Genomic DNA, 26,961 nt, shown 5'->3' on the forward strand with positions numbered 1-26,961 from the left:
AAGCAGAGTCGTACTTTCTTTGGGGGGAGGGGGGGCCGGTTCCCCCCACGAGTTCGTGGATCTTGGCAGCTTTTGTGATACTACTGACGAGTGAAAGAGGTCAATCGAGAGGCGGCACGGCGAATAAACTGGGGACTGTTGCAACACTAAACGCGGGCGGCCATCTTAGTGCCTAACTAGATCGATGACAGCGACCCTGGCCATATAAGTATGGCAATCTCTTCCAAAGCAGAACCGACACGTTGTCGTGCTTTCACGTCGAACAAGAAGCTGCATTTGTGTCGCTACAAGTCGGATAACGGCAGCCGTTGCGAAATGGGGTTGTTTGCGATGTTGCCGCTCGGATGCATCGCTCGCTCCTGTTGCTGCAACGTTTGCCAAGTTTGCGACAGTCCACAGCAGATCTGACGGTTTTGTGCAACTTCTCCGTAAATGCACGAAATACGTGTGGGGCCGAGGATTTATCGAGTGAAGGTCAATGCCACCTCAAAGTCTGTGAACTGGCGGACGCAGGGTCGCTGCCACGACCCGTGGACTCCTTGGTGGTTCTCCAGCGCTGTGATGTTGACATGGATGGGCAATCCTTCGAGTTCCCAGCTGGTCGACGACTAGACAGCTCGGCCGACCACTGACGCGTCGTAGCGTCGAGTCGTTTCGCCATGAGTAATGGCGTTTTGTGCACTTAAAATACCGCGAGATACTTGCTCACGCGAGCAAGTCTCGTCAGTGGATGCCAGGATGGAGGCATGTATCTTTGCACTGCACAACCAAGGTAAGGGGACTTATGCTTAGGTTGAGCTCTACATGTGCCGACGTCCCGAGGGCAGGGGACCAGCCAGCAATAGAGCCTCAATTGGCGCCGAATAGAAAGACTGGAGCATGTGCCTCGGCCTAGACCTTGAGCTTCAGTTCATGCGAGGAGTTCCGACCATCGCGATTTCATCTACTACCCAGATCTAGGAACAAAACATTTCGGCCGCGGTATTTTGTCCTGCATAACATTACCCCGGATTTTGCACAATCCCGGTACACACGTACCTATCTAGTGAGAATGACGAGACATTGTGTTGCGGCAAAAAAAAAAAGGCAAATGGCGGGGCAAGTGAGACGAAGCAAGAGCGCTCACTGACTATGCCCATTCCGAATAGCCGATAAACGTACGTGCCGATGACAGCCTTTTTACCTTGCGTCCTGGCACTCAAGTGGGCGGCTTGCATGCCAGTGCGGAGGTCCCAAGGTCTCTGCGGCAATGATGCATCATCCTCGCAATTCAAGACCCCGTCCCCCGACCGTTGATGACGCCAAGCTTGTGCGCCACGAGAGTCGTTGATTGGCCGGGCCTAGGTAGCACCCATTAAGAAAGAGGCAAAGCTTCCCTACTGTAGGTACCTACCTCTACCCTACCTAACCTGCCATCGCACCCCTTTCCCGTCTTTCTGTTTTCCTCTTTCCCAATAGCTCTGTCCTGGGCTTCTTTGGCATCCTCGTCTCTCGTCGCTGCAAACCTTTCCATTACAAATACGTTACGGTCTACCGTCATCAGTGACGTCCAGCAACTCCTTCCTGTGCCTTTGGTCCCCGTCCGCAAGGCTCCGTCGCTCGAACCACACTGCATCTTCATCCACAGCAAAGAACCCACTTGTCTTCCGATCTTGGCCCGTAGGTGGAGCTACTGCCCGGCTTACCTCGCCCACCTGCGTACGCACAAGCAGCTGCAGGTAAACAGAGTGGAGCACTGCACCATACCACCCTGAGTTTGCCCCGTTTGTCGCCCGTCTCCCGCGTCCGCCACATAAAATGTGCGCTTGACCTTGCTGCTTTTCCACGCACTCTACGCCTCTTCCCACGACACACGATCTCTCAATTGACGAGCCGAGGATTATGGCCACAAGGGGAGTCGTCCCGACACGACGGGCCAACAATGCCGGCGGCTTCGGTCTTTTCCGCACCGCCGTGCTCGGCCTCACAAAGGCTTTGACGCTGGGTGTATCTTCCGTCGCCGCCGCGCCCATCCACGCCGTAACCCATCCCGACAAGGAGCCCGAGGCCGATGGCGCATCTTTTTGGCCTCTTATGGGTGCCTCCATCGCGCTCGTTCTTCTTGGTGGTGCTTTTGCTGGATTGACCATCGCGTGAGTACCACTTCCATATCTTACGTCTGCTTTGCCGATGCCCATTTGCTAACATTGGCCTCCAGCCTGATGGGACAAGACAGCATCTACCTCCAGGTCCTCGCCGGCGACCCCGACGAATCGCAGTCCAAGAACGCCAAGCGCGTCTACAACTTGCTCAAGAAGGGAAAGCATTGGGTCTTGGTCACTTTGCTTCTCTCCAACGTCATCGTAAATGAGTCTCTGCCCGTCGTCCTGGATCGCTGTCTGGGCGGAGGCGTCGAGGCTGTTGTTGGCAGTACTGTGCTTATTGGTACGTGGAAAAGGAACTTTGTGGGTGCGCAACCTCAACTAACACGTTCGCGCAGTCATCTTTGGCGAAGTTGTGCCTCAATCCGTCTGCGTTCGATACGGTCTTCAGATCGGTGGCTACATGTCCAAGCCTGTGCTTGTGCTCATGTGGCTTATGGCGCCCATTGCTTGGCCCACGGCTAAGCTTCTTGACTGGGCGCTGGGCGAGGATCACGGCACCGTGTACAAGAAGAGCGGCCTGAAGACCCTGGTTACCCTGCACAAGTCCCTTGGCGAGGTTGGCGAACGTCTCAACCAGGATGAGGTCACCATCATCAGCGCCGTTTTGGATTTGAAGGAGAAGCCCGTCGAGAATGTCATGACCCCTATGGACGATGTTTTCATCATGGCCGAGGACACCGTTCTTGACGAGAAGACTATGGATAGGATCCTGTCCGAAGGCTACTCTCGCATTCCCATTCACGCCACTGGAAAGCCGACCGACTTTGTAGGCATGCTCCTGGTCAAGATCCTCATCACCTACGACCCCGAGGATTGCTTGCAGGTGAAGGACTTCCCCTTGGCCACGCTCCCCGAGACCCGTCCCGAGACAAGCTGCCTGGATATTGTAAACTTCTTTCAAGAGGGCAAATCCCACATGGTCCTGGTATCTGAGTATCCCGGCGCTGACTACGGTGCCATTGGTGTCGTTACCCTCGAAGACGTGATTGAGGAGCTTATTGGAGAGTGAGTTGTGACCTATCCGTCCTCTTTTGGAAACGTATTAACGCGTCACAGGGAAATTATCGACGAGTCCGACGTATACATTGACGTACACAAGGCCATCCGCCGCATGACTCCCGCACCCAAGGCGCGAACTCCGAAGAAGTCCGCCCAACCCTCCCCCAGACCTATCCCAGAGAACGGCGATCTCATCGAGTTTGGCGAAGAACCGCATCCTCCGTATGAACGCAATGGATCAATTAGTGCTCTGAGTGATGCCCCAGAGAATCTGTCTAGCAGTGCGCCGAGGACAACATTCCTGATGAGAAGGAGTTCCGCAGGTCCAGACGGACGTATGACTTCATCCGCCGTCCCAGTTAAGGCTACATTCGACGAGGCCAAGCAGCACCTCAAGCACCTCGGGCCTTCCAACCGCGCATCGAACCCCAAGAACACAAAGTCCACGACAGTCAAGATCAAGCCTGTTCCGACTGGTGCGCCCCTGTCCCAGCTCCACAGCCCCTCTCCGGCTCTTCGCCCCGCTTCCGTAACTGGCGACGTGAGCGAGCACAGATTGGACGAAGAGACAGACGAACACACCCCTCTTATGCGGCCTAAGCTTTCTGGAAAGGGCGGTGTTCATGCTATCCGTAAGAGTTATGGCGCGGCGGGCAAGAGCGAGACCCAGGTCAGGCTCTCCAGCACCGCTCACGATGAAGAGGATGACAAGGGTGCTGACGGGGTAAATGTACCCGCAACCGTTCCCGAGAATGGTAGCCTCGAAGCTTCGCGAAGTGGAAGCCCCGAGGCTGCCCGAACAGACTTGACCATCGTTGTCTCTCCCGGCCAGGTCAGCAGCGCGACAAGCGTGACGAGCATTGTTGATGAAGGATCCGCTACTCCCAAGCGCCGACCTCTCGTTCGAAGCGGTAGTATCAGCGAGAACGTGGTTGAGACCAGCAGTGGCGTGCGGAAGATCATTATCCAGGCCGCTAGCTCGGACTCTGACGAGGCTGGATCTAAGGGATCCTCTGGACACCGTTCCCGGACCACCAGCCAGGCCAACGTGCAGACTGCCGGTCGCGATGCGGAGAGCGAAGAACATGATGGCGACGGCGCATCTAGTACCGCCCCAAGCACCAACAACAGCCAACAAGCGAGTAAAAAGAAAAACAGGCGAAAGAAGAGGAAAAATAAGTCGTAGACGGGTGTGATTAGGCTTCGTGGGCGGGATGCGTCTGTATGATATCGAATAATAATTTGAGCAATTGCACGAATTCCCGCACTCGATATTGCTACCACTCCCACAACGCGCCATGTTGGCGACTGAGGGGGCCTCAGTTACGGTCGTTTGAACTCTCATGTATGGTGTATATATAAATGCTATGTATTTCTATCCATTTTTGAACCAAGAAAAATCTATCTTGCCCCGTCCCAACTCCGCTTGCTGCCTCAATCATACCATATAGCGTTCATTCCGAATCCGGGTTCGGGGATACGCAGCCTCGCGACACGGCCGAGGAACTCGTCGTGCCAGCGGTAAATCTCGATCCAGCCCTCCTGGTCGTCGGTGATGGCGAGCCACTCGTCGCTCCAGTCGCAGGGGCTGACGGCGTTGCTGTGGCCTCCGCTGGTGGGCGTGGGGTTCAGGCAGATCTGCCGCTCAATGTGGCCGTTGTCGCCGAGCTTGAAGGCGGCGATGTAGCCCGTGACGTCGAAGCTGTTGGAGCGGGCCGTCGCGAAGAGGTACTTGCCGCTGTGGGAGAGGACGCAGACGTCGGAGCGGTACATTTTGTTCTTGGCGCCGGGGATGCCCGGCGGGATCAGGGGAAGGAGCGGTGCGTGTAGACGGGCAGCTGGGTGGACGGGTCGATGACGTACTCGCAGAGGCGGTTGCCGGCCTCCATAAGGGCGTAGAGGTACTTGCCGGTAGGGTGGATGGCGACCCAGCGCGGGTGGTCGCCCGGGTCGGGGGCGTCGACGGAACCGACGAGGTCGAGCTCCGCCGAGTCCGCGGACTGCTTCTTGTGGACCCAGAGCTTGTTGGCGGTGAGGTCGGCCGAGTAGAGGTAGGTCTCGGTGGGGTCGAAGACCATGCCGTGGATGCCCGAGTTGGGGTCATAGGGGTAGTTCTGGACGTTTGTGTGGAGGGCGCCGGTGGGGGAGACGGTGAAGATGTTGCCGTGGGAGGCGTGCTTGTAGAAGGGGTTGCAGTAGACGGCGTAGGGGGGCTTCTGCGCCGCGAGCAGGAAGATTGCGCGGGTGTTTGTTGTTGAGAGGGCGGCGTTGGCTGGGCAGTGTTAGCTGGGCAGTCCTGGTGAAGCCTGGAGAGGCTTTCTGCCGGCCGGCACGGGTGCGTCGCAGCATAGGGTAGAGCGTGAGACGTACGATCATGGGTCATGTCGTGAGAGGCCTCGTGGATGATCTCGGAGGGGCTCTTGACGGCGAAGCTGGACCACTTCTTCATGGCGGCGCCGTAGATGTTCTTCTTGTCGTGCTGTCGATTCATGTCGTGTAAGCCAACGGGTCCAACTGGTTCCGACAACGCATTCCCACACAACGGCTCCAAGGTCATCTTACGCTGAAGGTCATCCACGAGATGGGCTGGTCCTTGGGGATCTCGGTGCGCTTGACGAGCTCGAGAGTGAACTTCTCGTCGTCAAAGGCGACGGTGAAGATGGCACCCGGCGGGGTCCATGTCCCGATCATGAGGTGGTGGACGGGCATCTTGGGCGTCGTGGAGAAGAGCCTGGCAGTGGAGGTTGTCTTGAGGGTTGCAAAGAGTCGCGATGGCCGTGGGGGCATGGGCTGAACGAAACTGCTTCGCAATGAGGAAAAAAGCGGCGCGAAGTCGGAGAAGCTAGGAGCGAGGTTCCGGCAAGTATTAAGAGGCCAGCTTTTAGGTGTATAGCTCGGGCTACAATTGGTAAAGATCACGATATCTGCGCTTTACAAGGCCAGAAAGAGAATCATGTGAAAGAGAAAAGATGGGAAGGGATCGAGGTGACGAAAGATTTAAGAAAAGAACTATGTACCTTGCATTATGGGGGACGGGGGAAAGATAGAGAGTTGGAGCTGTTGCTGCCCCTCGTTTCCGAACCCCGGACGACGAGGGGCACGGTGCATGGAGAAGAAGGAAAAAGACCCGCTTTGGATAACTGCAGGGTGGGGTCGCCGCAATTTAGGAGGGGCCGTTCGGGAGATGTGGGCGGTAATTGGCCTACGAGGGACGATTGCTCCCGGCAGAGTGTTCTTCCCCCGCGTTCTCACTACTTTTTCTTGGAGCTATCAGCCAGCGCCCGGAGTTGTGATTTCACGGGCTCGAACGATAGATATATATCCAGGCCGGTTTCTCACGATCGACCCGGGAAGAAGTGGACTGACGTCGAATGATGCTGGCCGGCTCGTATGACTTGGCCGGTCAGTTGGCGCAAGGAACGCTTACTTTGAGCGAGCAGTGTCCCTCGTCCTGTACCGACTGCTAGATCTTGATTCCCAATCGGTGACACTTCGAGATCGGAAGCGCATGACCCGGGAGCCGGCCGACAACACACAAACCTCGGCGCTCCCATTCCACTGCCCGCGGCAATGAGACTGTGCGGAGGCACTCAAAGGCCTCATTGACCAATCAGTCGACCTTGAACACCCGAATGGAGGGGCAATTTGGACTGTAAATTCAGGTCCCCGGTTGTCATGTTGCTTAGCCTTCCCGGGCTAACCCAGTCATGCGGATGCGGGCCGATTTCACCCCGCCCTCCCTCCAACCACGTTCCTCTCTGCTGTTGCGCTAGACCTCTACCTTTGCTTTTTGCGCATTTCCCGTTAACGACAGCTTCACATCAGGGTATTGTGCCAACCATGGCCGATTGGAGAGAGGGAACCAATTGTAGAAGGCTCCTGCCAGGATAATATATACTTAATTCCGTACTGCCCTGCTGACCTGTCAAGGTTGCCGAGTGCCAAAATCTGGCCTCCTGCTCTTTGCATTCACCTGTTGGCCGGCGGCGCCGCCATCCAAGCACGCTCCTCATCCTCCCGTTTCCCTGGTCTCATCTTCTTGAAAAAAGAGGTTACATCGACGACTTTATTCTCAATACCAATCTCAAGCTACGCTACGTCAGAACCGTTTTGTTCATTTTCAGATTGTGATCGGTAGTTCATGTACCTTAGTAAACTTGAAGAGGAGCCACACGGCCGATGTGAGGCCAGAAATAACCGTAGCGAATACGATATAAATCCACCAGGGCGGGTTGTTTTCGAGTATGTCTATGTTCATTCCGAAGAGAGTCTTGCTCACGTTAGTATACACTAATGTGTCCACAGAGTGCTTGGTCTTACCGCTACGAAGGTGAGTGGAAGAAATATGAACTAAACAAAGACTTAGTACGAGGCAGGAGTAGAGCGTATATTCAGGTTACCGTTATCCAACTCAAACGCTTCATACTTGTTGACATGTTGACTGATTGTCGTGCCTCCCTTATGGATACTAGGTTGAATTCCTTTCCTCAGATATTAGCCCAACGGGATCGATCGTACAATATAGTAGGATACGCTCACCAATTGAATGATGTCTCTTGAGTTCTCGTCCAGCAAATCGAGTTTCTTACCAATATCATTGTAGAATTGGTCCAAGACTTCGTCCAGGTCGCCCGTCTCGTTATACTTCCTGGAATAACTCTTGATGAAATCTCGGATCTTCGACGTGAACCTTCCCAGCTGCTGTCGATAATTCAGCCACTTTAGGCCATCTTCTAACAGCGTGTTCAAGAGTTGCGGATCACTTCCATTGGAATTGATCACCTGCCTGCGAAGCTATTAAAGGCTCAGTATGCGGTGCGTGCGGCGCCCTTTGAGTTGATAGAGGAGCACATACATTGACGTCCGCGAGATGGGCGTCGCAATAAGCAAGCCAGTTTGACTTGACGTGGGATATAAAGTAATGCAAGAACTCGGTGCCGTTCTCAGGGAGCCATACACTTGGCATCGTGGTGAAATGGGCCTTCGTGCGCCATAGTTTTGCCCCATCTTCGGAACCTGTCAACTCGACATCCCAGCCTATAATTACGCGTCGTGACTCTTGGTTGATAGTATGCTGCGGACTAGCTGGGAGGGTGATATCGACAAAGTAGCTAGCGTAAGTGTTGCGTGATTCATCAGCTAGCCTGATTGACTCCATGATTCCCAGTTCGAAACGTTCAAACTGAGGCCCGTTTGACGGGTCTTCGACATCAGGCCAACCCGGGGGAGGGCGTATATTACCCAAGTCAAAGCGTTGTCTTCATTGAACAGTAAGTAATGCAAGACACGAAATGAGAGACCCTGAAGGACTTACAGCATATACTTTTCTTGGTTACCGCTTTTTCTAATTGTCTCAACTTCCTTAGGTAGGATCCGGAGAGCAGTATGCCCTGTGAGGAACTCCCTGATTTCTAACAATTGGCATTCTTGCCCGCCTAGAAAACTACGAAGCCGAGTAGGATCTCGAGATTTTGTTTCTGAGCCTTTGTCGACTAGAAAGTGGAATATCTCCAAGTTCCCAGTGTGGATAGCAAGTCCCAGAGGAGTTGCGCCATTCGCGTCCTTGGCGTTTATATCTGCACCTGCAGAAATGAGATCGGCCACAATATCAGCGCGTTCAAATGTTACCGCGTCATGCAATGGGGTCCGCCTTAGGAAGTCCAGAGCGTCAACTTCGCATCCTGCATCGAGCAAGCCCTTCACGAGCTCTGTGTTGCCATCCCGGATAAGCGCTCGTAGTGTGGTTGTATCCTTCTGACAAAGGTATCGCACCACCGTCTCATTCTTGCTTCGAGCTGCCCACAGCAAGGGTGTGCGCCCAAGTGAGTCTCTAGCAGACACCGCCATTCCGCTCTTCACCAAGCTCTCCACGACCTTTTCTAGTCCGAAGTAGGCGGCCAGATGCATACTAGTAACACCCCGGGCCACATTTTGGCTGTAGCCAGGAGCTGAAGATCCATTACTATGCACCATGATTGCTTGGGTCGACATTGCGACGTTGTCGTCGTCGTTCAGGAAGCTCAGGAGGTTTTGACTAGGCTCCGAATACTCGTGGGCGTGGTATCCCCAGTTGCATGATGCGTACTGGAAGAAGAGATTGGACTCCAACCTTTTCTCAAACTCCCAGTCGGTTTGAGAAGGGCCATGGGGCCCTTGAATATGCGACAGATATTGCACACAGCAATCCATGATCGTTTCATGGATCTTCGACTGGTGGTCGTGCAGTGTTTGTCTAAAGTATTCACCAACAGCAGGGTGATAGAACTGGACAGTTCTAGGCCCTTTATCAGACACCTCTATGATTCCATGACATAGCAAGAAAATGTCATCTAGCTCTGGAAGAGGTTGTTGATACCTGGAGACCCCAGCAATGAGCGCGTATCTGAACTCATCGACGGTGAGAGGTCGTTTGGAGAAAGCAACCCATTCAATAGCACTCCTTGCAAAGCTTATTCCAAGTCTTTCTAGAAGAGGCTTGAATAGTCCGTCAAAGACATAGTTCAGGTCCTGCGGGCTTACGGTCCATGCATTAAGGAAGCGCTCCGCTTCTAGCTTGCTGCGTAGCCTGGACAACAACAAAACCAGGCGGGTGGCAACGTGGAATCTATATGCGTTAGTAGACTTGTCAAGTACAACCTGCTCTTTCCTTGACAGCGTTACTTACATGCCCTTCGTTTCCTTGACGACTTGATGAAGGAGCTGATCATCGTTCCAGAAAGGGAGCGAATGAGTTGCGCCGAGACTGGTGAAGACGTAGGTCTTTACATCTGCATAAGAGGAAGTTACTGGCAAAATGACGACACGTTCGAGTGCCCTCGTTATTCCAGCTGAAGGTCTTGTAGTTGCGAGGATTTTGAGGGGGCCCCTAAGACGTCCGTGTTTCGAAATCTTGTCAAACGATTCCCACAGCGTGGACAAGGCCTCAGGTTTCACTTGCTCAAGTCCATCCAAAAAGATGATCAGCCGCCACGACATATCATGACGAGTCCTTGATAAAAAGTCGCTGAAATACTGGAAAGAATCTGATCCTTGGTGCGCTTCGTCTAAGCCAAAGTGTTGCTCTAATTGTCGGACCAGTGAACCGAAAAAGTCATTTCGGGAGGTGCCATTGGAACAATCCCAAAACAGCACAGGATCCTGGGATAATTTCAGTCTCTCAGTGACTGCATAAGCCAGTGTTGACTTTCCTACTCCAGGGGGCCCAACGAGAAGAAGCGTCTCTTTGTCTCCCGTTTCCCATTCTGTGTATTCGTCGGTGTCGAATATCCACTGACAAGTTCCTGCTCGCCAATGTTTTCGGGACTCGGTATGTAGGTTCTCCATGTGTTCCTATGGCGTCAAACTTCGTAGGAAGCCTTCCCAGGGCCTATTATCACGCCGTATGGAAAGTGACCGTATCGTCGAAAGCGAGACGAATGAGTCGCAGGGGCATGTACGGCTATGATAGCTTGTAGTTGACATAGAGCTCGGACGAGAGTTCCGAGACTTTTCGCTCCTTGGTGACCCTCGGGTTGTTTCCTTTCCAGTATCTCGTATTGAGATAAAGAGCTAAAGATAACAAAAGGATAAATTAAGCAAGCAGGGAAAAGAAAAGTCAGAGGTTAATGAGACAGATATCAGAAATCGTAGAACTTGAATCTGATGTTGATGTTTGGTCACCCTCGCAGTGGCACTTTGGAGTTCGTGGGAAAGGCAGCGAGGTGAGTGATTGAGGGGAAGACGTGAAAAAAGGCTGGGGTGATTGGCAGAAGAAACGTCTCAGGCCGCAACTGGTGTGTTGGGCTTGCCTGCAAGGCTTCGGTATTTGCAGAAGTGCAGCTTTACACGATCCAATGGGAATCAGCAATATGCATGTTGGACCTAGGTAGCCAAGACCAACAACTAGGTGGCACAGATTCGAAGCGGGCTGGAAACAGAATAATGATCATGCAGGCAATAGTGGCTCTAGGATAGAGATGGTATATCTTCCATTAAATATTGATTTTTATCCAAAGAATGGAGTCGGCTTCTACTAGTAATGTTACATGAAATGGAGAAGTGATGGTCGATCCTACAGCCTTGCATACCCCTACGTGCTCCTCCATCAGCCTGTACCAGAAGCCGGCGAATGCTCATACAGCCTGCTGAAAGCTGATGCTTGTCTCAGCAGCTGCCTGGGCTCGCCGAACTCGACAACCACGCCCGCATCAAGCACCGCAATTCGGTCAAAGTCCAGAATCGACTCCAACTTATGTGCGATGGCGATGATGGCCCAGTCACGGAACCAAGTCCGTAGTACTTCATCAACAATCCGACTCGACTCCTCGTTTAGACTATGACGCATGTTAGCGAGTCTCCACTTGGCGAGGAAACGTAGGCTTGGGTCTTACCTGCTGGTGATCTCATCCAAGATGAGCACCTTGCCCTTCCTCAGCATCGCCCTCGCGAAGACCAACAACTGCGCCTCGCCCTGCGAAAAGAACTTGTCGTCAATGACCGCGCCGAGCCCGCCTCGCTCCTCGACCTTGTCCCAGAGTTGTACTCTTTCAAGAACAGCTACGAGCTCCGAGTCTGGGGCGGTCTCGGTGGGGTCGAGGTTCAGACGGACCGTTCCATCAAAGATGTATGACTCTTGCGGTACGGCGACGAGCTTAGAGCGGACGTATTCGTGTGGGAGGGTGGAGATGTCGACGCCGTCGATCGTGATGGAGCCGGAATCTAGGTCCATCATGCGGAGAAGACAGAGGATGAGAGAGCTTTTCCCGCTGTTTTCGATGTCAGATACCTCTTGACGGGTTCTCCGTGGAGCGGCGAGCGACAACTTACCTGCCTGTTCGCCCGCATATAGCGACCTTTTGGCCCGGCTGTATCGATAAGTCGACCCTTTTAAGGATGGTGCCGGACGACCTGCACATGTTTTAGCCTCCATCTCGTCGACGTCTCAAGATATCTCCCCGAACTCACGGATATGACGCCGTTGCACCACAAAACTCAACCGCACCTCGACTGGGCCACTGCCCTTCCGGCTCAGTGAGATGGACCTCGGAATCCCCTTCAGGTCTTGTAGTCAAGGTAAAGTTCCTCACCCGCGCAACCGCGCCGAGCGAAACTTCCAACGTAACCCATGACGTGATGATCGTCTTGACAATGCCGCTAAACGACAAGATGTTCGTCAGAGCAATACCTATGAAGCCAGGTCCGATCTGTTCCCTGAGGGTCGTAACGAGTGCAATCAATACGAGAGCAATGACCGCAATAACCATGTCCACGGAAAATGTCAGCCACCGTTGGAGGCAAGTGAGTAAATAGCTAGGCCGCTGCGAGTTATCTAGCCGGTGCAGATTCGTCTTCTCAAAGTCGTCTTCCCACTTGAACGCTCTGATCGTCGCTAAACCCTCGAGAGTCTCGATGAGCTGGGAGTAGAGCGGGGCCTTGTGCTCGATATCGAGGAGACGCATCTGACGTGAGGTGCGGAGATAGAAGTGCTGGATGGCGTAGAAGACAGGGACAAGTACCGGGAGAATGGCGGCCACGTAGCGGGAGGACACGGAAATCATTATGAAGCGGGCCACGCCGAATGCTACGCCTGAACGAGACGAGAGTTAGATGACGTAAAGCTTGTTGCGAGGGAGATAGGTGTGCAAACCAATGGCTAGCCCAAGTGCGGCAGATGGCAGTTCCATGTCAATAAGTTGGAGGTCCTGGCTGAATCTGTTGACTGTAATACCGCTGTCTACGGAGCTATGGAATGACATTGGTGCACTGAATTCGTCAGCTTCTGTCTATGGGAAGAAGAGAATCTCCACGTCTTACCGAGACGTGGTGTCCAGCAAGGCACCATGGAAATAGACGCCCGACTTGTTGATGATGACGATGAAGAGTTGCCTGGTATGGGCCGTCAGAGTTGAGGCAGGAGTAAACCAGTCTTCTTGAGACTTACCACATGCCGAAAAGAACAGACACTCCTGATCCGACCCCGAGCGCAGCATATACACCAAGCCACTTGCCAAGGTCTTGATTCGGCCTCGTCTCGTTCGACTCCGCCCACCACTTGAGCCAAATATCTGTGGCCACCACGCATCAGCTCAAATATCAACTGTTATGGTAGAGGCCAGGTGTAAGCTTTACCTGGGAAAGAATCACAAAAGGCGAATACAACCATGGCACTGGCGAAGGTAGTCAAGCTGAGCCAACCAGCTCCCTTGGCGTAGAATCTGTACATCCCCCAGTCGCCGAGCTGACGCGTGGCGTCCGCCTGGTCCTCGAGCATATCCAAGACTGTAGCTGTTGGCATATCGTTGCGATTCTCTGCTTGACGAGGCGCACCCTTGGGCAAATTGGTTGACTGGACAGTTTCTTTGCCAGGGATCTGGCTCCTCGCAGGTTTCCCGGCTATTTCGTTTTTTACGATTTGGCCGTCTTCATTGAGGACAACGACTTCGTCAGCGAATGATAGTCGACGCGCTACATCACAACTGTCAGTAAAGCGAGAATGCCGTGTCACGAACTTGAAGAACCTACAATCAGAGGATGCCAGCACAACAGTCGTGTCAGTATTCCGAAGCAAGCCTTCGCTACCGAAAAGACTGCTAAAGACGATTTCTTCAGTGGTAGAGTCTAGGCCGCTGAACACATCATCGAGAAGCATCAGTTCTTGTCTTGCATACAAAGCTCGCGCAATAGCCTGAATAAATGTTAAGACCAGGGGTTACCATTCGTTGTAGGGAGACATACCAGCCGATGTTTCTGACCACCACTCATAGAAATCCCCTTTGTTCCAGCTACGGTGTTCTCTCCCTTTGGCCAGCTAGAGATATCCTTCTCCAAAGCACAGGCCCTGACGACCGTCTGATACCAGGACGGATCAAAGGCCTTGTGACCGACGATGATGTTCCGCACCGTATCGTTGGGTATCCACGCCGTCTGACCACAGTATGTGATGCTGGCGAAGTTGGAATGTATCGCTCCCTTGAATGACGAAAGTTCACCGAGGAGGGCCTTGAGAAGCGTTGACTTCCCACACCCGACAGGCCCCAGAATCAAGGTGAAGGCACCTCGCTTGACATTCCAGTTTTCAATGTCGATGACAGGTTTGGAGTCGTCTGACCACGAGAACGTTCCGTTTATAGAAATGACGACGTTTTTAGCAAGATTGAAGCCATCAGAGCCGCTCTTTTGCATCTCGAAAAGCTCGAGATCCTGTATCGGCACACTCTTTCCTGCTGGGCTCTGAGAAGTGAGTTTTCCTGCCAAGGTTTTGACATCCCGCTCGGGGCTGTCTGTGATGAGTCTGTTGTCGCTTCGCTCATTTCCGTTCAAGAAGTCTTGTATTCTCTGGAAAGACGCAAGGGCGGCTGCGAGAATGGGCAAACCCATGACGATACCAACCAGAGGCTGGTTCACGAGAATCAAAAGAGAGTACGCCGTGAAAGCCTTTTGAATCGTCAGGGTGTCGCCGTTTCCGGATGCGGTGCCAACAAAAGTGCTAAACGTAAGAATCGGAGACCAAATTGGCGTGCAAATCACTTGAAGGCTATCATCAGTAACAATCACGCCAAAGGATTGATTTGACTAACAGAACATCATGGAGATGCCGAGCAAGATCCTAAATCTTCTCGATACCTCTAGCTCAGTGCCGCGGAGCTTCTGGATAACCGAAAAGGCCACATCGTTAAGGCCAGAGATTTTGAGCCATTTTATGTTTCCCAAGGTCTTCGAGGTTGTCGAAACTCGGTCTTGCGAGGCTTTGATCCATTCTGCTGATGCTTTGCCAGTCGGAATTGCGAAAAAAGCTGTGGCGATGAGGACACCTGATGATCCAATGAGTCTACTACGCCACTTGGAGAATCCAATACGTTCTCATACCAAAGACGAGGGCAACGGGCATGGCACAAGCTGCCCCGAGCTGCCTGTAGATCAGGTAAATGCCGATGCCAATTTCCAAAAGCCCACCCCAAACCTCATGGAGCTGAGTGATGCCCTGGCTGATGGTCTCGGTATCGGTGCCAACCAGAGTCAAAGCCCCCGAGGGACTGACATTTGGTGACGTCAGATCCAATCTGAGGGCTTTCCTGTAAACAAGTGCAGTGGTGCTGCCCCTCGTTATCGAAGACGCGCGTTGATTACGCCAGTCATACTGACCGGTCGAAACCTGGGTCCAATGTTCAGCGTACGCGATTGAGTGGTCTCCAGAACGGCCGAAAGTCCGAAGCAATCGCAACCGAAACAAGTCAAAACGAGGAAACAACTCACGGCAATACCTGTGTAGACGAGAGCATACGCCCCTATCAAACCAAAACCACGGTTGTTGTAGGGCTGTGTCTGCGGCTGGCTGGCCAAGCGGATCGCTTCTTCTATGAGAAACGGCTGGGCGTAGTTGAACGCGATCTGGAAGAGCTTCGGGACGATGGCGGCGGACATGGGGCCCGCAAAGGTACGGAGCCAGGTGTTGAACAAAGCGCCGGGCACGGTCTTGTCGGGGACTTTTTAGCGATCGCCAGATATATTAATTAGTCTGCGGAATAATATATTTTAGCCGTGACGGGCGGGAGGTCTTTTTGTTACCTTTGTCCCACGCCTCCGCGAGTTTCCTGTATATCGGCCCCGAGGCTAGTTCAGGGTCCAGCGGGTAGAGGTCGTCTAGCCGGAGAATATTTCTGTAGCCGTTGACGAAGAGCGACGTCAGCCAGAAGAAGACGGATCGGCTGAAGGTACCGCTGGTAACCTCCATGGAATATCCCTTGTGCTGCGGGACCAGGATGCGCCGCTTCTCTGTCGATTCTAGAAGGATCATGACCACCCTCAACGCCAAGGTGCATGTGAAGACGGCGGGGATGGTTCGATGGGGGCTCAACATCCACATGGTTCGAGCACGGGCGGCGTCCAACAAGACTGACAGTAAGAGATAAGTCGAGAGGACGAACGACGGCCTCACGGACCGTTCGTGTGAAAGCCATGACAGCAAACCTAGCCCGAGCGAGGCAACGAGACTGAGGACGGAGGTGGGAATGGTTGCACGCGTGCGAGCGATCACGTTAGTGGGCGTAGTGGTCCAGAGTATGAGAAGCGCAAGGTTGAGAGCAACCAGGCAAATGAATGAAGCCTTTCAGTACGTCAGCCAAGTGTAGCAAGTACATAGTAGTGGCGCGAGTTCGCCGAGACTGACAGCCTTGAGATAACGCAAGGTACTAGCTATGACCTTGACATCCGACCTAGCCAGGCGTACGGTGCAGGTGGGGAGCAGCAGGAGTAAGAGAGACTGCAGGGGAACCGCAAGTACGGCTTCCTCGAACAGTAGCGTAAAGTCGAAGCCGCCCCGGCATGATTCTCCGGCCCACGGGCCGAGCGAGTCATCCAGCTCGGGAGGACAGGCCGGCTGCGGGAGCCACATGGTGTGGTAGGCACCGGACCTTTGTCTGCGCTGATGGTGTTTCAAGATCCAGGAGAGTGAGGCAATTTAATTAGAAGGAAGATTTCAAACAAAACATGGCACCGAATGCAACGCTTTGTTACCTCGCTTCCCAGTATGAGCGTCAATGTCAGAGGTAAAGGACCTTGTGGGAATATTTCAAAGAGACACTACTGTTGAATCTTGCCTACTCTTATAGCTTGCTGAGAAACGGGAAAGCCTTCAACCGCGACGAGATTGGGCCGGAATGGAAAACAAGCTTGCTGCAGGCGTCGTGTAGCTGCGGGCAAATCCTTCGTAACCTGGAGAGGCCAGCCTTAGGCAGCGTAGCCAAGTCAAGTTGGAGAGACGGTGAGGTGGTGGTACATAGTAGGTAATTGGTGCCAATCGGATTGACGGCGTTAGCAGTGTCAGCGTCGGGGAGCGGCACAGTGGAACCCAGACACAGCCACCCCGTGAACTGCCCAAAGCGGATGCAGTCTCATCTGTGACTGATGAACGGGTTGACAGTCGACGCCAACAACGATGATGGAGGATAGGGCGGCCCGTTACCGACAGATGATGGGAAAAGGTGGGAGTCTGGTCGGTTCGAGGGCAGCAGCCTAGCTAGCACCAACGCATTGGACGAGTCGGCCTCCGTGCCGCTAACCGGCACACCGGCCTGGGAGGGGGAGTGAAGATGCAGAAGCACTGGCAAGGAGATTGGACGTTGGGGACCGCAGGGCGTGTCAACTCTGACCTTGGAACCGTCTGGGTCAGAGAGTGCATGTCGATGAGATGACTCTGGGAAGAGGCGTTGAGATGACTGAACCTAGAGAGTCACGTCACGTACCGGTAAGGCAGATGCGAGCACGAACTGGGCTGAGGTGTCTGCCAGTTTAGGTGCTGTAGGCGAGGCGACCTGCTGCAATTTGCTCACACGGCCGGCGGGGTGGGAATTTACATGGTAACGGCGTCGTCCGAAGTCGGTCGATTGTGCCCATCTTTTGCTAAATGTAGACTTGCACGATTCAAAGCAAAACAAGCTCGTGCAGAAGATGGAGTCATTTGGAATGGCGTCCACTCTTGGTGTTCTGCTCCTGCCCCCCCACACGTGTAATCCACGAACAGATGGAAGGGAAGACCCAACCAAATCTGAAATGCGGACTCGTCATCATGCACATGATTTGATGCGAAGAAGAAAGAGGGGACACATGATGTTGACTCACTGACTTGCCAAGACGGGAGCCTCTGGGTCCTCTCCTTCTGTTCGGGTCAGTCTGGAGCACCTGTCACGCCTCACAGGCTGGTCAGAGAGTTGGACAGAAGGAAAGAAAGATGGATCAACGGGGTTAAAGGGGCACCCCTTCACTCAGAGGGGATGCGAGCGGCCTGTCTCCTCTCCTCTTCCTTCTCGTGGGGAAAGAAAGCAATGCAGCAGGGCCCGGTCGTGCCAGTCGACAATACCTAGGTACCTGTACCCACGATGGGGCGTCTTTCTTTCTCTCCTGTGTCACTGTCTGATTTTCTGGCTCGCCGATCATCTCTGTGCCGCCGGCTCCATGATTTCCCAAACAGGATCGCAGCACATCCGTTCGTCCCCTGATTCTCCTCGCGAAAATGCTTGGCTTCTACTGTAATTCTGAACCCTGGGGACTCGCCCCAGTGATCCCCGGATGTAGTGGTGGCCTGGGATTCTCAGATCCTGTGGTCTGAGAATTCTGAGGTCTGAGGTTTGAGGTCTGTGGACTGGCGAGAGCCACGAGAGAACCAAGCGATTTCTGAGACTCGGGGAGCCAAGGCCAGAAGCATCGCCAACCCCTCAAGCAGGTTTCTTGATGTTTCTTGGTGTTATAGGTTCTTTGATCTGCTATTAACTCTTTTCTTTCAGCCGCTTAATTACTGCTGCTCGACAGTAGGTATTGCCTTCGTTGCGCGACGATCATCGCCCGATTTTGTTAATCTCCTCGAGACACAGGGCCTTGGCAATTCGATGCACCAGTTGAAACACCATCCATTTCTCTCCAACTCGACCTCGAGCGGTACCGCGCTGCCAGGCTCTGCCGACCCCCAATGTCGCCTGTGGCTCTGGCCCTGGCCCTCGGCATTTACCGTGAGAGGGATGTGAGCGGACGGGATGGACAGGCACGGAATGGCGCAGCAACCGCAACCCGCGGGTCAACGTCCAAACAAACAAGCATCTTGCTGGTCAGTAGGGAAAGTCGCCGAATCCCTCCCCTTCCTTGAAAATCGCCTAAACGAGCGACGTTGCGGCGACGGCAAGGGGGAAAGCAAGGGCTGGAACGATTTCGACCAGGGCGTGAAGCCAAGCTTCGACCTCTTCAACGCAGCATTGCGGCTGACAGTTCAAAGGCTCTTGGAGAGCCTCTTGCCTGTTCCAACCTGTTGCGGCCATCATAACCGGTTGGTGACCCAGCAAAGATGTAGCAAAGATGCAGCAAAGATGCAGCAAATTCTGCAAATCCATCCATCCATCCAGAGCACTCGCTGTTTCTGCAACACCCAGGAGCCCGGTTCCGACTCACAAGAGACGCCCCTGCTTGTCAAGAAACCGCTCAGGGTGCGTCGTTGTAATGAATTTAGACTCTGTCGCTTCGGTTATGCTCATGCTTCAGAGGCCATCCTGGTGTAGGGCAGGCGGACAGACGGACAAAGTTGTTCGGTCGGCACCAGTGTCTTGGGACAAGCGCCGTCACATCAGCGAAGAGTCAAGTCAACGAGGGGGGAGGATCACAAAAAAGCGTTTGCGACTCTAGCCAAGCGCTTTCGCTGGCGGCGTTTCATCCCAGGTTTGACAACCTGCCCTCCGATCAAACTGCACAACCCTCCCATGTGTTCCACCGTGCGCAGGGAGCAGAAGTTGGGGACGACCTTGGGTTTTCCCAAAGCCGCGGAGCCGTGGATTTGTTGTGTAATGGCCGCAAAGGGGTCTAGCCGCCTCTCCAACAAGCCACCAACGTTGAAGCTGGTACCCCGTTCCCACCTCCGCAAGCCCAGAACTTCGGAGAACAGACACTGGAATTCGGCGCGGCGGGGCCTTTCTGAATCACCATCCGTCTGATCAGCAACCGCCCTCATGGGCCTCTACGGCACCAATCCGCGGTATCGAAGCCCATGATCCGCCCATCATCAATCGGCTACACACGCCCTTTTTCCCTAACCGTTTGTCCTCTTTCCCATTATTTTTGGACCTTGTCTCCACATCCCCCGGCTCGCGGCTGCTCCGGGGTGTGGCGCGACATTCTTCTCTCAAACTGGGAGAGGCCCTCACTCTCCTGGCTCCACCGAACTTGCACTGCCCTCGCGATGGATCATAGCCTGTGACATGGCTGACATGGTGGCCATGGGCGACAGAGATAGTGTTCACCTCATTTGTTTGACAAGATGTCTCAATTCCTTGGCACTGTGACCTCACAGTAGCATTCTGTGCATGCTTAACCTGCGGCATGAATTCCCGAAGGATCTGGATCGGGGTAAGATTATCTCTGGCCTAATAGTCTATATCAACCCGGCCCAGCCTGGCCCTTCTTTCGTTCTCTTCTCTCGACACTCCCAAGCCTTTAGCAAAACTTCAAACTCGGTTCAGTTCCTTCACTTTGGCTGGTCCAGTCTTTCCTTGAGTGCCTTGTTTTCTCAGTTTCTTTCGATTCTCTCAGGTTCTGCGAACCTCTTTCTACTTACGGAAACTTACCATCAACGTTCCATTTCCCAACTTCCAAGATGAAGAGCTCCGTTCTCCTTTCCATTGTGGCCATCGCTGCCCAGGTCATCGCCCTCCCCACCCACGATGAGCGATCCGTGGCGCTGCCCATCAGGGACGTGAACCTCGCGCCCCAGGTCGACGTCAGGCCCAAGCTCCGCCGTGCCAAGGACGAGGAAGCGCAATGTAAGTGCCAAACCTGCCTCAACCCCAGCTTACATCTTGACTAACCTCCCTCGTCAGCCGACGCTGCCGCGGATGGCACCGCCGACAAGGATGCCGCCAAGAAGAAGAAGGATGCCAAGGCTGCGGACGCCGCCGCCGTTGCTGCTGACGCCGCGGGAACCGGAGCGGCCAACAACGGAACTGCCAACGCCGGCGATGCCAAGAAGAATAAGAAGGACAAGAAGAAGGATGGCAAGGCTGCTAAGGATGGCAAGGCTGCTAAGGCTGCTAAGGCTGCTAAGGCTGGGGACGCAGCGGCTGCCGGTGGTGCGAAGAACGGAACCGCCAACGCCGGTGATGCCAAGAAGAACAAGAAGGACAAGAACAAGGCAGCCAAGGCAAAAGGCAAGGACGCCGCGAAGAAGAACAAGGACAAGAACAACGGTGCAGGTGGCGCCGCCAATAACGGTACTGCCAACGCTGCCGATGATGCGGCGGCCGCCAAGGCAAAGAAGGACGCCAAGAAGACTGCCGAGGCCAAGAACAAAGCCGCTGTCGACGCAGCGGCTGCCGGTGGTGCGAAGAACGGAACCGCCAACGCCGGTGGTAAGAAGAAGAAGGGCGGAAAGAAGAACAAAAACAACAACGCCGCCGACGCTGCCGGCGGTGCTGCCACCGGAGGCAACGCTGCGGCGGCGGACGGAAACAACATCCTCTCTTCCATTCTCGGTAGTGTAAGTTCTCGTCATCTCAGTCACATGTAGTTGGACAGCGATGCTAATCTACGTCTAGCTCACCGGTGGCGCGGCTGGTGGCGCTGGCAAGGCGGCCGACGGTCAGCAGCAGCAGAACGACCCTCTCGCCCCGCTCACCGGCCTTCTTGGACGCGACGAAGAGTCAGCCGATGCAGCTGATGCAGCTGATGCGGATGATGCGGATGATGCGGAGTAAACAGAAGTGGACGACTCCGTCTGGTTCCCGATGCCGGAGCCGAAGGATTAAAGGCCGAGTCGGGTCCTGGGACAGGGTTTCCTCCCAAAGGACCCGGCCAATCCAACGGCCAAAGCCAAGGCAGCTACGCAGGCAGAGCTGTTCGCCGAGTGTGTTGATATGTCTCGATGATTGAATGGGAAAAAGAACAAAATCATACTAAGGTTTTTTTTTGTTTTTGCGGTGTGCACGGAAACTTGGCTGGCTGGATCTCACTCGAGATGTCAGTGAAGCAGCTTTCTTCCCCGTCGCACTACTGAGGAGTATCTTTTTTTTTTTGGGTGTATTCTTAGGAAGGGCTTGGGGCGAAGGAATCTTTTCACTCTGTGGACGTGAGTTTCCATGGGATATGTTTTGTAAACGTCCTTGGGAAGACGTGTGTTCCTTTTGATAGGAAAATTGAGTGAAAAGGTGCGCACCGCAGTCTTGGGCGAAGCTGAGATGTCGCCCTCAGGAGCTTACGTAGAATTGTGATACCACGAGAGCGAGAATTGAACTGGTTGCTTCAAACCACATTTTGGTGTAAGTGTGTGTGTGTGTGTGTGTGTGTGTGTGTGAGTGTGAGGAGAGAGAGAGAGAACAGAGTGGGCTGGGGACCCTTACGGGTGAGCTGAAGATCCTCACGAGGGAGATGTGAATTGGAGTTTTTGGTGAGTGAAGACGAACGGCAACTGGTAACGGGTGAGGGATGTCGAATCAAGTTTAACGGGTTCGGAGGCCGGCGAAGCAACAGGGGCACATCCAAGGACGACCGGGGGTCAGAGCTTCGGGGCCCGGCAAGGGCCCACCAACACGTGAGGGGAATGATTGGCAGGCGATAAGGCGCAGATTAGTCGTGGCCCGGGCCCCCTTTAACGAATCCCTGCCCGATCCTTTAGAGTAGTGTAATTGAGTTTCTCCCGTCTCCGCACCTCCACCGCCGGAGCAACGACCTCGACCAACAAAACAGCAAGTGATTCACGCGCGTCCCGGTTAGGCCTATCGAGTGTGGCCCCGACGCGTCTTGGCTCTCGAAGGGGGCTCACTTGTCCGAGGAAGGGAGTTGGCCCGGCTTGTGTTTGCGTTGGACGAGTCATCTTCCCTCTCCTTACTGGCTGGAGCGGGTTGTCCATTGTAATTATAGCATGTTGGATGGGTTCAGTCAAAGGGCAGAATTGCTTCTCGACGTTGACTCTCATTTCCTTTGCTCTCTCGTCTCCCCCCCACACGCCGTTCAACCATTGTCGTCGTCCCCACCGGGGCTAGACACCAGCTAGGCGACTCTCCCGCGCTCTCGCAGGACACCCCTTCACCTTCCCGATCGGGTGTGGGCTGGCCAATGCATCGCCGCGACGATTTGCGTGTCTGGCAGCTAGCCCAAGCTGCTTGTGTAGCCGTGACGTTGCCGGCGCCGTGGCCAAGGGTGGGCAGAAATCAGAACGTGCCAGGCACGGAACGCTCTAAGAGGTCAATTGATACGACGGAACGTCAACCCCTGCCCATCAATCGATAGAATCTCTGTCCGTCCCGTCCAGTGAGAACGGGTATCTGCGCATCTTGGAAGAAGGCATCGGAGCTGACCGCGCCTCTCCCTGTCTTCTTCCGCCCAATCTCGCCTTCGTACATGGAAGATTGTCCACGCGAAAGGCACACACATGCGAAGAGGCAGCTCCCGCGATGCAAGGGCGGAATGGATCACCGGTCCCCACGATGTGTACAGCTTCTCTTGGCATTCGACTCGGTGCGATACGACCCTACCTAGGAGAATCGGGGGACGCGGACCACAAGCTGAGAGTTCAGCTCCATACTACATATAGTGGTGACGGTCCCGCGGTAGAAAAAAATGTTCGTGGACGATCTTCTTCTTGTTCCAGGACGCCAACCCAGAGAAAGAGCTTCGTTGCCTTTTTTCTCGTGATCCCATACCGTCGGTGCTTGCGCGCGTGTGTGCCTCTTAGTTTCCTTCAAGGCCTGTCCAAAGACATCCTTGCCAAGCCAAGATGAAGGTCGCATCCCTCTTCCTCTCCGTCGCTGGTGCCGCCTCGGCCTTGACCATCGCCGAGATCAACGGCAACAAGTTCCTCTCCCCCTTCAAGGACCAGTCCGTGACCAACGTCACCGGTCTTGTCCTCGCCAAGGGCCCCAACGGAATCTGGATCCGCTCGACCACGCCCGACGACGACGATGCCACCTCCGAGGCCGTCTACGTCTACGGCAGTACCGTTGGCGCAAACCTCACTGTAGGCGACGTCATTACCCTGGATGGAAAGATTCAGGAGTACAGGTAAGATGATTCCCACACAAACAATCGTAGTTCATGTGAGCTTCGGCTAATACAGCGTAGGTCCGCGACAAACTACATTTACCTCACGGAGCTCAGCTCCCCCAAGAACGTTGTTGTCGTGTCCAAGGGCAACGAGGTGGTGCCGCTTGTCATTGGCGTCGATACGCTTCCCCCTCCCACCGAGCAGTACACCAGCCTCGACGGCGGCGACATCTATGCCGTGCCCAACGCCGTCGCCAACATCTCCATCGAGAACCCCGTCCTCGACCCCACGCTCTACGGCCTCGACTTCTGGGAGTCCCTGAGCGGCGAGCTTGTCACCGTCAAGAACCCCGTCGCCGTCACCCGCCCCAACCAGTACGGCGACACATGGGTCATTGGCGACTGGCCCACCACCGGCCGCAACTCGCACGGCGGCATCACCATGACTGACAAGGGTAAGCTTCACCTGCACCTCCTCCAAACCCCGGGAAACGAGTGGCTAACATGCTCAAAGACTCCAACCCTGAGACCATTGTCATTGGCACCCCTTGGACGGCACCAAGAACCCCGAGTCCAAGATGGGCGATGAGCTCACCGAGATCACCGGCGTCGTGACCTACGCCTTTGGCTTCTACCGCATCCTGCCCCTGACCGCCATCACCATCGCCAAGAACGCTACCAACAACGCCCCCGCCACCTCCCTCGTCAGCCGCGGCGACTGCAGGGGCATCACCATCGGCGACTACAACGTCGAGAACCTCTCCCCTCCTCGGCCCACCTCCCCGCCGTCGCCGCCCACATCGTCGACTACATGAAGACGCCGGACCTCATCTTCGTCCAGGAGATCCAGGACAACAGCGGCGCGACCAACAACGGCGTCGTCTCCTCCAACGTCACCCTGTCCACCCTCGCCGCCGAGATCGAAACCCGCTCCGGCGCCGTCTACGACTTCGTCGTCATTGACCCCGTCGACGGCCAGGACGGCGGCCAGCCCGGCGGCAACATCCGCGTCGCGTACCTCTACAAGCCCGACGTCGTCGAGCTGTGGAAGCCCAACCCCGGCGGCAGCCTCGACGCCAACGAGGTCCTCCCCGGCCCGGCGCTCAAGTACAACCCCGGCCGCATCGCGCCCGCCAGCAGCGCGTGGGACGCCAGCCGCAAGCCCCTCGTCGCCGCGTGGCGCGCCATCAAGGGGCCCCAGAACAAAATCTTCTTCACCGTCAACGTCCACTTCGCCTCCAAGGGCGGCTCCTCATCTCTGCACGGCGACCCCCGCCCCCCTGTCAATGGTGTCGTGAACCCGCGCATCGAGCAGGGCGAGCTCACCGGCGTATGTCCCCCCCCCCCCCCCCCCCCCCCCCCCCCCCCCCTCCTACCCTCTTCTTCCGTTCTACGAGCCCCGGCTAACCCTGCAAACCAGTCCTTCATCGCCGAGATCCTCGCCGCGGACCCCAACGCCCGCATCATCGCCGCCGGCGACTTCAACGAGTTCGCGTTTGTCGCGCCCATCAAGAACTTCGCCGCAAAGTCCGGGCTCGTCGACCTCGACGAGGCCGTCGGCATCCCCGTCGAGGAGCGCTACACGTACGTCTACGACATGAACGCCCAGGAGCTCGACCACATGTTTGTCAGCCCCGCGCTCGCCGCCAAGAACGGCACCGCCTACGAGCACATCCACGTCAACTCGTGGGAGCTGTACGACGAGCTCGTCAGCGACCACGACCCGTCCGTTGCGCGCTTCAACCTGTGCGGGTGCTAGGTGCTGGATTCCATTCCGAGAAAAAAAAAAGGGAGACGAGACCATTGTAAATACCGGGCTTATTTCAAGTGCCCCTAAATTCTTGTACATCTGAAAAGACGTTGACGAGATACGAGATTAATGTTTATTTTTTTTTGCATAATCTATCAATGACTTTCCGAGACTGCAATAAGCCGACGAAAACATTTGTGATATGACATATAGTGAAGGGCTGTGAGCTGGCTCTGCACTATCCTCTGGCACCTGGTGCTGTCACCCCTCAGCGTTCCTCTTCGACAGAATTTCTAGAGTTGCTTCGAGCCAATAGCTCTAGTAGAACGCAATTAGAAATATCTATTTGCGCATCAACGTGGCCCAACCCCCGGGCTCTTTCCGTCTTTTGACTTCGTCCGGACGCCAGTCGCCCGTTCCGAGTAGATCCACACCGGCCGTCAGGTGGGTCGACTTTCTGCGAAGCTCCGGATCCGGCATCCCAAGCGGTATGCTGCAAGGCTGCGCGCCCTTCAAACGACGCAGATCTTTTCCCACCCATCTTGATTGACTGAAAACTTCTTCAGGCTTTCCTCGAGGCTGGTATAGGCCGTAAAGGTCTCCTGCAGCGGGAAAAGCCGTTCCCGCGTCTCCCTCACTAAGTCGAGCAGCGGCGCCCAATTTGCTCTCGTGGCGGGCGAAACAGGCCTCCAGAAAGAGCCCAGCGATGGCGAAGGCGAAAAGAACTCGTCCACTTTGTCTCCGTGGAGGTCGTCCCGGGTCAAGAGATCCCACGTGCGGGCAAGGTTCCCTCCCCAGCCTGGGTGTCGAGGCCTCTGACTGGATGACATGTTACGAGGCTCTCCTTGCAGCTCCATACTATCCTGAAGCCATCGCATGATCCCTCTAGATCTGATCTCATCCCTGCGGCTGTGGTAGCCCTTTGCGGTTTCGTGGTAGTACGATTCGAGAATTGACAGAGCATGTAGCTTGTCGTCGAGTCTCTGTCCCAAGAGCAATTTCAGGAGACCATCCAACGTCATGTTGCTTCTAAATCTCAAGCTCAATCCAAAAATGTTGCCAAGGTCTGTCAAAACTTTCTCTGTCGAAAGCCTCTCCATATATTCACCTTCCATAGGTCCGGTTTGCCACTCGAGGTTGCGGCGATGGTCATCTGGTTTAGGCGGCGATTCTGGTCGTTCCAGGTTCGCAGCGAAGTCTCCATTCTCTCCCCAATCCCAGCAAGCCTGGACCATGGTTTGGGACAATAAATTAGCGTCTCCTTTACTCAGTGGAGTCTCTCTCAGAGGTAGGTTCACCCGCATTTCCAGGTCGGGTAAACGTGTGAACAGTGATAGCAGAGGCTGAGGTTCTTGTCCAGTCCGCATAGCCTGTAAACGCCGGTTGACGATTTGCCGGAGAAGTGCTAGTGGGGAGCCACTTGAAGCGCCTTCTTGACTCGGATCAAGGAGATCTTCACACGCAACTTCATTGTAGCCTTGCCGAGTCATTGATTTTGTCCTTCTGGCAACACTCTTGAAAAATTCTGGCACACTCGTCCAAGAATGATGCATCTGTCCTGTGCCCGGTACCCCATCAGAC

The 26,961-nt window shown here is 54.7% G+C and overlaps 10 protein-coding genes across 10 annotated transcripts; 2 read left to right on the forward strand and 8 right to left on the reverse strand.

Annotated features, from left to right (window-relative positions):
* Positions 1–1,881: 1,881 nt before the first annotated feature.
* ColSpa_06646 (protein MAM3) lies at positions 1,882–4,329 on the forward strand (the record flags this gene model as incomplete). The annotated part of the gene is made up of 4 exons (XM_049272858.1): positions 1,882–2,132; positions 2,198–2,424; positions 2,480–3,149; positions 3,201–4,329. 4 exons carry the CDS (start codon positions 1,882–1,884, stop codon positions 4,327–4,329), a joined length of 2,277 nt encoding a protein of 758 aa, XP_049128815.1.
* Positions 4,330–4,577: 248 nt separating this feature from the next.
* ColSpa_06647 (carboxy-cis,cis-muconate cyclase) lies at positions 4,578–4,916 on the reverse strand (the record flags this gene model as incomplete). The annotated part of the gene is made up of 1 exon (XM_049272859.1): positions 4,578–4,916. One exon carries the CDS (start codon positions 4,914–4,916, stop codon positions 4,578–4,580), a length of 339 nt encoding a protein of 112 aa, XP_049128816.1.
* A 32-nt stretch (positions 4,917–4,948) lies between these two features.
* On the reverse strand, positions 4,949–5,852 carry ColSpa_06648 (carboxy-cis,cis-muconate cyclase; the record flags this gene model as incomplete). Its single annotated transcript, XM_049272860.1, has 3 exons — positions 4,949–5,415; positions 5,514–5,622; positions 5,706–5,852. The coding sequence occupies 3 exons, from the start codon at positions 5,850–5,852 to the stop codon at positions 4,949–4,951; spliced, it is 723 nt and encodes a 240-aa protein (XP_049128817.1).
* A 1,785-nt stretch (positions 5,853–7,637) lies between these two features.
* ColSpa_06649 (uncharacterized protein) lies at positions 7,638–8,109 on the reverse strand (the record flags this gene model as incomplete). The annotated part of the gene is made up of 2 exons (XM_049272861.1): positions 7,638–7,937; positions 7,999–8,109. The coding sequence occupies 2 exons, from the start codon at positions 8,107–8,109 to the stop codon at positions 7,638–7,640; spliced, it is 411 nt and encodes a 136-aa protein (XP_049128818.1).
* Positions 8,110–11,226: 3,117 nt separating this feature from the next.
* Positions 11,227–12,679, reverse strand: ColSpa_06650 (ABC transporter gloK; the record flags this gene model as incomplete). Its single annotated transcript, XM_049272862.1, has 4 exons — positions 11,227–11,455; positions 11,513–11,887; positions 11,949–12,029; positions 12,087–12,679. 4 exons carry the CDS (start codon positions 12,677–12,679, stop codon positions 11,227–11,229), a joined length of 1,278 nt encoding a protein of 425 aa, XP_049128819.1.
* A 45-nt stretch (positions 12,680–12,724) lies between these two features.
* ColSpa_06651 (ABC transporter ecdL) lies at positions 12,725–14,705 on the reverse strand (the record flags this gene model as incomplete). The annotated part of the gene is made up of 7 exons (XM_049272863.1): positions 12,725–12,884; positions 12,936–13,007; positions 13,063–13,186; positions 13,266–13,514; positions 13,644–13,806; positions 13,857–14,647; positions 14,699–14,705. 7 exons carry the CDS (start codon positions 14,703–14,705, stop codon positions 12,725–12,727), a joined length of 1,566 nt encoding a protein of 521 aa, XP_049128820.1.
* Positions 14,706–14,952: 247 nt separating this feature from the next.
* On the reverse strand, positions 14,953–15,984 carry ColSpa_06652 (ABC transporter atnG; the record flags this gene model as incomplete). The annotated part of the gene is made up of 3 exons (XM_049272864.1): positions 14,953–15,273; positions 15,375–15,604; positions 15,687–15,984. The coding sequence occupies 3 exons, from the start codon at positions 15,982–15,984 to the stop codon at positions 14,953–14,955; spliced, it is 849 nt and encodes a 282-aa protein (XP_049128821.1).
* A 243-nt stretch (positions 15,985–16,227) lies between these two features.
* ColSpa_06653 (uncharacterized protein) lies at positions 16,228–16,512 on the reverse strand (the record flags this gene model as incomplete). Its single annotated transcript, XM_049272865.1, has 1 exon — positions 16,228–16,512. One exon carries the CDS (start codon positions 16,510–16,512, stop codon positions 16,228–16,230), a length of 285 nt encoding a protein of 94 aa, XP_049128822.1.
* Positions 16,513–20,250: 3,738 nt separating this feature from the next.
* ColSpa_06654 (uncharacterized protein) lies at positions 20,251–21,346 on the forward strand (the record flags this gene model as incomplete). The annotated part of the gene is made up of 3 exons (XM_049272866.1): positions 20,251–20,416; positions 20,474–21,129; positions 21,188–21,346. The coding sequence occupies 3 exons, from the start codon at positions 20,251–20,253 to the stop codon at positions 21,344–21,346; spliced, it is 981 nt and encodes a 326-aa protein (XP_049128823.1).
* A 4,546-nt stretch (positions 21,347–25,892) lies between these two features.
* On the reverse strand, positions 25,893–26,615 carry ColSpa_06655 (uncharacterized protein; the record flags this gene model as incomplete). The annotated part of the gene is made up of 1 exon (XM_049272867.1): positions 25,893–26,615. One exon carries the CDS (start codon positions 26,613–26,615, stop codon positions 25,893–25,895), a length of 723 nt encoding a protein of 240 aa, XP_049128824.1.
* Positions 26,616–26,961: the final 346 nt, after the last annotated feature.

Source organism: Colletotrichum spaethianum, assembly GCF_022836535.1.
Source record: "Colletotrichum spaethianum MAFF 239500 DNA, contig16, whole genome shotgun sequence".
NCBI classification, from domain to species: Eukaryota; Fungi; Ascomycota; class Sordariomycetes; order Glomerellales; family Glomerellaceae; genus Colletotrichum; species Colletotrichum spaethianum.